This window comes from Haliotis rufescens, unplaced genomic scaffold (genome assembly GCF_023055435.1).
Source record: "Haliotis rufescens isolate VD_foot unplaced genomic scaffold, xgHalRufe1.0.p SCAF_2, whole genome shotgun sequence".
Taxonomy (NCBI): domain Eukaryota; kingdom Metazoa; phylum Mollusca; class Gastropoda; order Lepetellida; family Haliotidae; genus Haliotis; species Haliotis rufescens.
Window position 1 is genome coordinate 17,450,530 of NW_025963890.1, and position 12,454 is coordinate 17,462,983.

At 35.3% G+C, this 12,454-nt stretch overlaps 1 protein-coding gene across 10 annotated transcripts in view; it reads left to right on the plus strand.

Annotated features, from left to right (window-relative positions):
• Positions 1 to 12,454, plus strand: part of LOC124138759 (keratin, type II cytoskeletal 1-like) — a 69,689-nt gene that overhangs the window by 39,110 nt on the left and 18,125 nt on the right. For 6 of the 10 annotated variants that reach the window (XM_048399706.1, XM_048399709.1, XM_048399705.1 and 3 more), the window contains one exon: positions 9,328 to 9,454. In XM_048399706.1, the coding sequence (XP_048255663.1) occupies positions 9,328 to 9,454 (127 nt within the window). Of the gene's footprint in view, positions 1 to 6,627; positions 6,652 to 9,327; positions 9,455 to 12,454 lie in introns of all 10 variants that reach the window. The other 4 variants (XM_046505608.2, XM_046505612.2, XM_046505606.2 and 1 more) reach the window with 1 other exon arrangement.

Genomic DNA, 12,454 nt, shown 5'->3' on the forward strand with positions numbered 1-12,454 from the left:
TTACAATGATCCTGATGATGCTTAGTTGAAGGCTTTAGCTTAGGCTTTTGCTTCATATCATTGTAGGAGGAGTAAGAGTATGACTTTACATGGTAGAGCCATGTTTGTTTGTAAACATACAGTGTTCAGTAAATGTTTTCTTATATTAACCCTGTAGGGACCTGGGTCAGATAAGCCCACAGGACTCTATTCTTTGGCTAGCGGGATGATTAAATTGGATTGGGCGGTTAGGCTAGGTAACTTGACTGTCATCATGCCCTGATGACATGGGATGTTGCTCTGGTCCAGACTCGATTATTTCCAAGGCATCATCATGTAACTGAAATGTTGTGTACCTTGGTGTAATACAACAAACAAATATAAGATAATCATGTTGACCAAACAGAATGTTCATGATCATATTTAACCAGATTTGTTAATCAAGTAGGTCACAGTTCGAATAACATTTCTATAATTCAAAACATTGTCAAACACTTTACATACAGATCTGCGATAATTATTTCCTTTACAAGAAGAGTGAGTGAGTGAGTATTGTTTTCTGCTGCTTCGAGCAATATGCCAACAATATCATGGCTGGGGACAACAGAAATTGGCATCACAGACTGTACCCATGAGGGGAATCGAACTCAGGTCTTTGGCGTGTAAAACCAACGCTTTAACCACGAGGCTACCCCACCACCCCTTTAACTAGAAGAACAATGAAAATCACAGCAACACTAATGTGTATAACAATAGTTTAATTACAGGCATTTACATTCACTGTGTCAAGTGTACTACATTGTAGTCCTCTCATAAATATATTGTCCCAGGGCGATATCAGATTGCCGTCAAGGTTGTCAACCCTTATCTTGGACCTGGTGCCGTACCATTTGATAAATGATATCACATACCACCATATCCAGGCAGTGCCATACGAAATCAGAAAGGTCAAATATTGACTTCTCCTTGATTGAGATACAATCAGTATGACCTATAAAAAAGTTTGATAACATTATTGCACCTGTATTGAGAACTCTTAATTGACTTGGCTCGTAAGACCTATTTATTGCTGAATTGTACTCAAACGCCTTTGATGAGCTGTAATACGCACATTGCTTGTCAGTGAAGAGTGAAAGTGTGAAATATTGCTCAATCTGGGAAATAAGTGTGATAGTTCGTAAGTTAGTTCATGATAAACTGGCTGTGTGAACTGATAGAAGACAAACTATTTGCTGTTTATATGTGACAGACGAAGGAATAAACAAAAGCCAACTGTGTTAGGCTTGTTTGCCAATGGCTGATAGATAGATAGACATAAATGATTTCAGTTTGACAGCCATTTGTGGTAATTCATCTGCTGATACTGTGATAGATCGAGGCTAAAATAAAATGATTGTGTTTTGGATTGGGTGAGCTGTGTAAGTTCTAAACTCAAACCATGAAAAATACTAGCTCAATACCAATAAAGTACTAGCTCAATACCAATAAAGTACTAGCTCAATACCAATAAAGTACGAGCTCAATATCAATAAAGTACTAGCGCAATACCAATAAAGTACTAGCTCAATACCAATAAAGTACTACCTCAATATGTGCAAAAGTAATATTGTAATAGAAGAAAAAACACCTGTTTTGCTCTTTTTATTATACTGGATTTTATAAAACATATTCTGTTTGAAGATATGATGACATAATACAACTTTGCTGTTGAAACTACATGTCCTCACAACTTCTATGATGTCTATACAGGGTATGACACCAAGAAGTATCTCATATAGCCCATATGCCGATCAAAGAATATGTTCTGGTAACCCCAGAACCTTGGAAGTTGGACCACCCCACGTGTGAAATGTTCTGGTCCTCTAGGGGTGTACAGGGGCATGCACCCCTTGTAAAGTTTAAAATCTAGACTGCAAATGGTCAAATAGGGTGCAAGAATAAAGACCTTTTTCGAACATATTTCTTGTTGCATTTTAAGCTGGATAAATGAATAGATGTTGTCAAATCGACAAGATGAATGATGTCTGAACAATTTAAAATGTGTAAACAAACTTATCACTTCGACGTTCTAACTGATCCTATAAATTTAATCTTCACGGACAATCGGTCCAGCTTAGTTTCTCTCATCGCAGACCAATAAGCATTTTGATAGCTACAGGCCATAGGTCTGATGTTCATTTCGCACGCTGTATGTACACCTAAGACATAAAATCCCATGTGTTAAAATACTGTCCAATCTAACGATAATATTAAATGTCTTGAAGGGTGCAAATAAGAATTGTTTTTGCATTTATGGAGGTATACACGTTAAATAGTTGTGCACACTCCATTAATCTGCATCCATAAACCCAAATAATATTGAAGTCAAATCTTATAAATACATAAGTCAACAATAATAACTTCCCGGACTATTATTTAATCATTATCATAAAAATATGTAGACAAAGATATGATATTAGTGGCATCAATCAGTACAGTAATGCAGCACAAACTTTACCCACTCTATAAGCAGCCAATCAAGAAACAGTAGTCTGTATGTGGGCATGCTCTAATATATTTTAAGTTTATAAAAACAGGAACACAAAAATAACTGCTTGGTTAGCTAATCAAATGCCATGGAATCTTGCAATGTATTTATACTACTTGAAAGAAGTATTCATATTGCTATAGTAAATCTGTCAATCTGGTGGTCCTTAACTTCTTTTGAGTAGTATATATGACACGTTGATCTCGACCCAGAATGAATTTGGGAATAGATTATAAATTTAGGGACTATTCATACAGGGTTAGAAACTAACAGTCTTTGTCCACTAGTCCATATAATGATAACATATAGCAAAACCCTTAAAATAGGCCAATTTCTACTAGTCCTTAGGATACTTTTACTATTAGGCAGTTTGGTAAGGACTACAGTGCCAATTTCTAACGCTGTTCATATTGTCAAAGTACCAGTCAATTCACCAATGAAATAATTTAATTGGAAAAGACTAATCTTTCCTTGAGCTAAACAGAGCTGTAGGTTGTATTGCAGGTGACATGGACAAGATTCCTGGGATTACCTAACATCAAGTGGTATATCTTAATCTCCTGTTTTCCTCAGCTCCAACATGCCACAGTAAGGTGTAGGCTTCAAGTGCTTCTATATAGAAACCTCAAATCTCAGATCCAATATGATATATGATATATGACAAAATCAGATTATGCATGGCATTAACCAAACCATGAAGTACAAAATCCCTTGTCATAGCATGCTTTACAGGCAAGACAGGTGTGTTCCTGTAAATCTGGTAACATGAATCCTCCACTGGGATAATGTGTCCTGTTTCTTTCTTATGAAGATGATACTGACAGACTCATCTTGTGACAAACAGTGCTGAGTATGTGGGATTAGACGACTATTTAGAAGGTATTCTGGACTTGTTTCATGCAGTATGCAGGGCGCAGATAAAATTGTATTTAGTATGCAGATTTAAAAATAATAAATCCATTTTTTATACAGATAAAAACAAACTGATCCATAATATATTTTATTATTTTGATATTTTTTCAGTAATGTTACATCAATCACACCATTTCCTCAATGTTTTTGAGATATGTGTCAAGTAGTAGGGTGAGCAACAAGACTTAGAGTGAAACATTAGATGGGATTCAGGGCTAGGGGTTGGCACCCTCACTTTTGGATTCAGGGAGAACTATCGTGTTTCTTTTGTTTTGTTTTCTGTGAACTCTCAGAAAATATAAAAATGTTTCATCTCAATGAAATAAGCAACTGTATAATGTATTTGTACCTGGTATGTTCACTTCATGTCTCTGTCAGTGGTCGTGTCCTTCCATCATAACATTTTGATGGATGACAAATTACTTCCTGAGAACAAAGTGAAGAGCATTTAAAGCTGCAGTCAGCAATATCCCAGGTACAGCACTGGGGCCTGTTAATGGTCAAGTGTGGAGTTGGTCCCCAGCAACCTCCGCTTGTCGTAAATGTAAATGAATGAATTTGGTGATAAGGCTCAGTGACTTGGTTCATGACATGTCATCATACCCTGACAGCATGGGACGTTGTGCTCATGATAACAACCACTGGTTTGCCTGATCCAGACTCAATCATTTACAGGCTAGAGTCATATAGATGGAATATTGCTGCATGAGGCGTTAAAATAACAAACTAACAAAACAACTATGAGTAGCAGATTAAATGTTTTAGTGCTAAGGAACTTCAATACAATCAGGAAACAGAAGGCGGTCAGGAAAAAAGAGGATTATGGAATAAGACAGTACACAAACTGCAGCTGTCACTGTACAGACTCAATGGTGAAGGGTAGTCTGTATTCTAGACCCTTGAGAATAAATTAAAAAATTAATCCAACTCAAGTCTGGAATGATTTGGCAAGTCTAGATTGCCTCAGCAGTGAAATGAATCATTGTTCTTGGCTCCATTTGGGTTTTATTTGGGAGTTAGTAGATGTATATTTTGAAATAAGATCATTTTATTTCTGGGACTTAATGTTAATCTATGTGGAGGGTAGTAGGGACTATTACACCAGGATAACACACAACACCAAATCCTACTTCCTCAATCCTTCAGTCTACTATGGTTGAGGTGAAGTCAGCTATCATAGCAACAGACAACACAGTTGGACCTGCAGGAGACCTCCTGTATTGTAATGCTGGTTTGTTTATCACAATGGGAGCAGAGTAGTGCCATATATCATACTTTGGGGATGTTTGCTTTTCAATCTTGGTATCTTGAATCCTGTGATCTTGAATCTTGATGTAATATGGGTAGGAATAAAGGGACCTATTTTACAGCTCGGTCCTAGTGAGATTCATAGAGGTTATTATACGAGCATGTGTGTCATACTGGTTTTACGAAACGAGTGTTAGAATGCTTGTATTTCTCGAGCGGGTGCGAGGGTAATACATGAATTCTTACGTGAGTTTTATAAACCCAGTATGACACTCATGTAAGTGTAATAATTTCTTTATTACCCATCATTTCATAATCCTTTTGAGCACCCCTTTACAAAAAATGCCCTGATCACCACGGGTGTCCTAGAAAACAGCAATTTGGTGAATGACTTCAATAATCTTCAACTATGGCGTCGTGATGTCATTCCGTCCTTACGTCACAATAAGATTTAAATGACATCAACAATGACCGGATGGTGGAAACAACACACTGGCGCTCAAGAAGTGATATTTGCACAAGTTCACATACGTTTTTTATTAACTCAGTTATTTCTCAGCCTATGGGTAATAACAGCTGTTAAGTATATCATGTGTTGAAGGATATAGGTGTAGATGCATTGGGCATTTTTGCTTGGAGTGTTCTGATTTACCTATGTATCTATGCATTGCAAATTTATCAAGACAGTATGATACACTATACGCCTACCCATGTATTGGTATTTAGACCAGACCAAATTAATTACTTCTTTTACAGGATTTTTTTTAAATGCCTAGTTGGAGGGAAAATATAAAAATATAATAATTTGAATCTATAATTATTGAAAACAAGCAGTTATGCATAGAACTGATGTCTATCACATGTTTAGTTTGAGATGGTTTGTGTTTTTCTTCAGATGCACACGTGAACTGTTTATAAGAACACTCTCGATGTTCATTTTGTCAAGAGCATCTAGTCTTGAAAATGACCCAATAAATTATCTGTGTCTCAAATAACCCTTAACCTGTGACTTTAATCACACCCTCGTACTCTGTGCACGAATAATTCAAACAGACTTCAACATCATAATGGTGGCAGAAAGTGGACACTTGACCAGATATACCAAGTACTGCAAGGTTCAGAGATACTCTCTCGGCCACAGCACACGCACATTTACTGATTAGACATGCTTGAGTAGTGTCATTCACAATACTAATGCCCGGCTTATGGTGGCCTGAAGGTACTATAGAATGTTTATGATCCGTCCTAAGCAAATATGAGTGTTAATTTGTAGTTTAGTCAGGAGGAATGTCATGTCAGGGACAGAGACTAGATCTTGGTTAGATATTAGGACTACTATTGTAGCTGTCTCGGACAAGAAACTGCAGACAAGTCAGTGCTTGTTCAAGGGAACAGTTTAAAGATTTTAACTTTATGGTGATGGTTGTGGTTGTTTACATCACAAAAACAACAATTGAAAGCATGTTTTTTGCTCAAGACATATTGTTACATAGGTGTGTTATAGCAGTAGGCAAGATATTTTGGTAATAGTGATGTTCAAACGAATAATTTGAAATAGCTGTACAAGAATCTTTAAAACGAAATAGATCCCATGCAGTTTTTCACTGCAGATATTAAGAATTATTCCCAATAAATCCTAAGAGCAGTGAAACATGGAAAGGTATTTGGCGTCAAATTGTTGTTTTAAAATCAGAATTTATCATATTGCCAGAGGCCATCGAAAAGCATATTTTGCCAGTTACTTCCCTTGGCAAACTGCAGTATGAGTCAGCTCAAATTAGTGTTTCAACAATATACAAAGATCACCCAAAGCAGGAAATATCACATTTGTAGCCCCATCTAAACTTTCCCAGGCAAAAGAGTTAACTGACATTAAAAGTCCAGTGAAGTCAGTTGACTCCCTTGCCTCAGGAAGATGGCACCATAATAGTGTTTATTCATGTGACCAATTTTGAATTCAGCTATCTCCTTGACAAGTATGGAGAGTAAGTAAAAGAGTTTTTGACTCTATGTAGTTAGCAACACCATGTCTGTTCTCATATCTGCATAGTAGTAAATAGTAATGCCACAACGATCTGCAGTAATGTCTTGCTGTACATCTTCAGTAACAATGTCCACTTCTTCAGCAGTGTTTGAAATTAAGTTTGAAGACCAATAATATTTCATTTTAACGTTTGGGTCATGACAAGGACCCTTTCAATTTGTGCTTAATTTCGCACACTGCTCAGTAAGTCCTATTGGGTATTCTGCAGTATGTGCGTACTTACTCACTTTGAATATGTTATGTGACTGTAAAGAATTATATTTTTTAGTTGGATTACAGAATTTGGTTTTGTTCTTACAATGAACAAAAAAAGAAATCTCCCCAAATCTCAATTGCAATGCCAATTGACCAGCTAATAGACTGAGCAACAGGATATGTCCTATAGAACAGCCATAACTCTTATCGGTCCACATCACTTGCAGTAGACACTTTGCTATGTATTTCATATTTCGCAATGAATCATAAACTATTTGAGTGATATTTCATGTTAACTTATTTTTTTATAAACAAATTTTGTAAATTTTGGTATAAAAAAATCTGGAAAAAAAATAATTTAATTATATTTTCTTTTTGCTATTTTCAATGTCAGTGGATCCACAAACCAAAGTTTTACCAAACACAAATATTTATTGCCTGATCAATGTTCAGTGATCAAAGTTTTCTGTTTCAAACCTTGCTTTACTGTCGTGGGTATTAATGATCTATCATGAAAGATTGTAAGCAAGAAATTGATCAAAACATATGTCCTTCTGCCTTATTTATTTTCTGAGAACAGATATGGTAATGAGAATGATGTACATGTATGCCTTTGCTATGTGATTATTTGAATTGAAAACTGCTTAAAAGTTATAACTGCAACAAGTGAAATGTATATTAACTATTTCCACATCATCATCACTATCACTGTCGACCCGTGAAGATCTGGGGTAGAATAGGTCTTCAGCAACCAATTCTTGCCGTAAAAGGCGACAATGGGGATCGGGTGGTCAGACTCGCTGACTTGGTTGATGCATGTCATCGTATCCTAACTGCATGGTTCGATGTTCATGATGTCAATCCAGACTAGATTATTTACATATAGCTGGAATATTGCTGAGTGCTGTCATCACTGTCATTATCACCATCGTAACAATTTCAGAAATTGCTGTTGTATAAATGAGGCAGTATTATTATCTTGTTTAGTGAGTTTTCTTTTCTTTGATTGGCTTACTAATTTAGTAGCACTATATGCAAATAGAAAACCAACTTTCAGCACCTGAATATAAGTATTATGCTCATAATAAACATCAAATCTATAGACATTAATTGTCTTTGCGTAGTATAGTACTAATATAGGGCTAGTTTATAAACCTTTCATCCATTATTTAACATTTGAACAAAAATGGCATCTTAATTATATAATTTTGTTAATATCAAGATATTAGAAGACTGATTTAGGGTATGTGAAGTAGTAGTACAAGTAGGAACTCGGGGAAAACTTGGGTAGCAGGTGGAACTATTGACACCCAAGTTATGGGGATATTTGGCACCAAGAGTTATCTTCCTTGATGTGTCCACTGTTTGATGATGATAGTAAGCGTTAATGATATTCAATGATCGCACTCCCATTTGTTATGGACCTTACAAACAATCCTGGGTCGTTCCCTCAGATGTTTGTGTACTCTTAATCACCCTCTCCCCACCATTTTTGAAGACCATGCCTCCTAAAGAATTTTGAATGTACCGTAGCCCTGAGATGCCTTTACCATCACACAACTTACCAGAAACAGAATAGTGCGTAGGTGCTAAATGTTTTCTTTGCGAATATGTGACAGTATATTTGACATTGTATGTTTCAAGACAATATGCTGTAATCAAAAGATAATATATCTTTTACAAACACAACCTTAATACATATACTGCTCAAAAGAAGTTAAAGAACACTCGATTCTTTGGTATTACTATTGTTAATCAGTCATGCTATATTAAAGCCTTGACATGACAGATTAACTATAGTAATATGAGAGAATTGGGTGTTCTTTAACTCATTTTGAGTAGCATATAATGCAATCATGGACCTTATGTGTAGAAAACAAGATTTAAAACCACAATGCTGTTTTTGTATTTTGTTTATAATAAGATCAAAAAGTTTACCTGTTAGAAATGACCTCCATATTTTAGAAGTTCTTATCATAATAAATGTGCATGTAAGTGGCATGTTTGTGACTTCCTAAGTACAGTGTTTGTACCAACAGGCTGACTCTAGCAAAGGTCTGGTTGTAATGTGTTGCTTCCACAGTCACAATTCCATTCTACGGCTTCTTTAAGAAATATGTTTTTACAAAAGAAACGTGTAGTTAATATTTGCTTTGAATGAAGTGTGTTTGTGTCATTGCTCTGTGGGTTTTTATCTGTGACCTTTTGTGTATGAAAATAGAACAATTATATGTTAAACACAACACAGACTTTTCTTTCTGTTCATACCTGTGATAAATTTAAGTCAACAAATTTTGTCTCTTGATAGATATCTAGAAGAGGTAGGGATGTCATTGTATTTTGTGATATTGATGTACCCTTAAATTTGTAATATTGATGCTGTACATGTTGATGCTAATTTCATTTCTCGTAACTATTTCAGCCAAGGAGGAGTGAGTCCACGCGTCTACCCTCGAGTAGAAACACTTCATCCAATCACAGAAAAGCCGAATCACCTTGACCCCGCAATGCTCCGAGAATATACTCGAAAATTGCACAACGTGAATCAGGTAAGTAGAAGAAGTGTAATTACCTCATGTTTGATTAAAACATACCAGTAAGTTAAATAACTTGAAAATTAAGGAGAGTATTGTGGACATTGGTCGTTGCTCATTTGTGTTAATAATATTATCAGCAGCATTGTCACTATTATTGTTATTTTAATCACCAGCATTATTATATATTATATATTATTATTATTATTATTATTATTATTATTATTATTATTATTATTATTATTATTATTATTAAATAACTTTCTATTATTTGAGACATTCTGTTTGATATTCAGCATGTGGAAACAAATGAAGTTTAAAGAAGTGCTTCATAATAATCCTTTAATCTATCAATACATCATTCCATAAACAAATTATCTGCTCAAACATTTTTCAAACCATTCTATGGCAGCATCCACTCTGTTCCATACAGATGCAATATTTAAGTTTTTCTTCACAGAGTTATAAGTCTGAAAATTACAGTTTCAATTTGAATTAATTTGTCTGCTCAGCTGATCTATGAAGAAACTTATATGCATTATTTTTCCTTCTTATTTTATAAGTAAAGTTTACAGAAAAAGATCCATGCTTAATGACTATGACAAGATGTACATTAAATTATATTCCTAGTCCAATAATGTTGACTATGAAATAGGCAGTTTAAAAAAAGAAAAATTGTTTCTGAATGAACAAGAAAATATTTAATTCAGAATGTATAGAAAACCTTAAGTATTAACAGTAAACTATTTGGAACCAACCAAAACATGAAAACAAGTGTCATGATTAATACATTCTTTCTCTTATTCAAAGTTAAGTTTGTAATCAGGAAATATGTAGCTACATATTTTACCTTTCAGATTGAAAGCAAAGTGAATGCTTATAAATATGGACATTGGACAACAACTTTGAACTCTCTTTTGTTCTGAATAGTTTCAGTGTTATTAGATATCTCATAATGAACTAAATACAAATGTGACTTGTCAATGTGACTAAAACTTTAATTCTAGAATTTCTGTTTCTGAGAGGATCATATAATCTAATTTCTGTTGGGAATATTCTATTGAAACAAAAGGAGTTGTCTGGGAAACAGTTTTAACATCTGTATTTGATGTTTTGTTTTATTTGTGTGTCAGTGTGTGGAGGTTGAGGTGTTTTAGCCATTGTAGACATATATTTGTGATGTTAGAGGTAGTTACAGATGTAATGAAAACTAATTAATGGTTTTAGGTAATCATAAATGGGATAATGGTGATTGATAGCTATAATATGGTTATAAATAACACTAATGGTATTGATAAAAATGTTTATATTCAGATCAGGGATAGAACTTTGTAAAGTTATTGGACTTTATGTCATAGTTAGCAAAGGATTAACTATGAAATGGCAGCTCTCTCCTTCAAGATCTGAAAAACTCTCCATTGATTGCCCCGTCAATGAAAAACAAGTGCTTTTTTCAGCCAAATGTCAGCTAACGGCTTTACCACGTTCTAAGTTTTGTCAACACAATCCGCTCCCTGCCACTTTCTGGCCCTGATTTTAAAATTTGGTTCGAAATAAAAGAATAATACTAAAACACAAATGTACTATTGAGAGAACACCCTTTTGCATGTAGATGCCATGGTGCTCAGAAAAAAGACAAGGCCTATTAACATTGTTTTTGAGATACCAAAATCAGATGTGTTGCTTTGAATGCTTTGCTTGCTCATCACCCACACTCATTCGTGACCAACTCGTGTTACTCGGGGACAAGCCGAATAGCGACTCGTGCCCCTCGCGTGCATGGCCATTTTGTGACTGGGTTCCGTCTTAGTGCAAACGGGCATACCTAAAACAATTGTCAACTCATTGCGTAATGGTTCACATATATTTCTCCATATATTATATATATGTCAGATGCAATTTAAAGCACATCGGGACATGCGTAATTTTACAGTATGATTGAACACATTTAACTGTGTCTTGGGTATATTTTTAGATGCAAGACATATGTAAAATCCAAAATTGTTTCTAAGGGATTCTTTGATGAAGAACTTGAAATCATACACGCATTCTGATTGGTTTGTCGTATTTTCGCACATAACATTCATCGATAGAGGGACGAGACTTCTTGCAGGTTACGGAAAAAGGGGCGAGTGGTGACGAATGCCCCCACACTAAGAAAATAGAAGCCGATTAGAAGGTTCACCTGACATGACCTACTATGTTGGGGTTGTTAGAATTTAATGCAGAGGGGTAGCCAATCAGAGTAAGAGAACAGATTGCAATGATATTTCAGCTGCCAGGAAGGAAGTGATTGGTGTTTTCATATTAACGTATTTAAAATAAATACAGGTGCTAATTATGAACTTCTATCCCTGATGAGGTTATAGTTTTAAGAGATGTAATCAGCTTGGTAAATAAGGGACTAAATACATGTTCATGGGATTGTATAGCAGTGTCTGAAACAATAGTTACTTCCAACAAGCCAGACGGACTGGTAACGCATACAGGTAACTAGGCCATGTTGAAAGTTGCTGGCCCGTATTTGTAAAGACATGCAACAACAAAAATACAGTGACAGCCATTTCATCGACTGGAACCAGTACTACGATTAGACATATATTTTAACAGTTCATAAACGGAAGCTGATAAGCAGGTAATGTTGACATGACTTGGATGAAATGCAGTCGTGATTTTCAGTAAAACAATTTTAAAGTACATTAATCGACACTGACTGTCAAGTTGAATACAGTTAAAAGTGCTGGATAGTCGGGCAGGTAGGAATAAATTTCACCTATCCCGACATAAATGTTACCAGTCACGGGAAGCGGGCAGGCAGCTATATCAGACACTGTCCTACAGTAACAATGCAGCGTAACAATATACATACATGTACATACATACTCTGTGTCCTGTTGTAGACTTATAGCTGGGTTTGGTGTGTGGTTGTTTATACATGGTCATTGACTGGTGAAACTTTATATACCCTAGATTTTATTATGATAAGTAAAATTTTACGAATATAATGATGCGTCT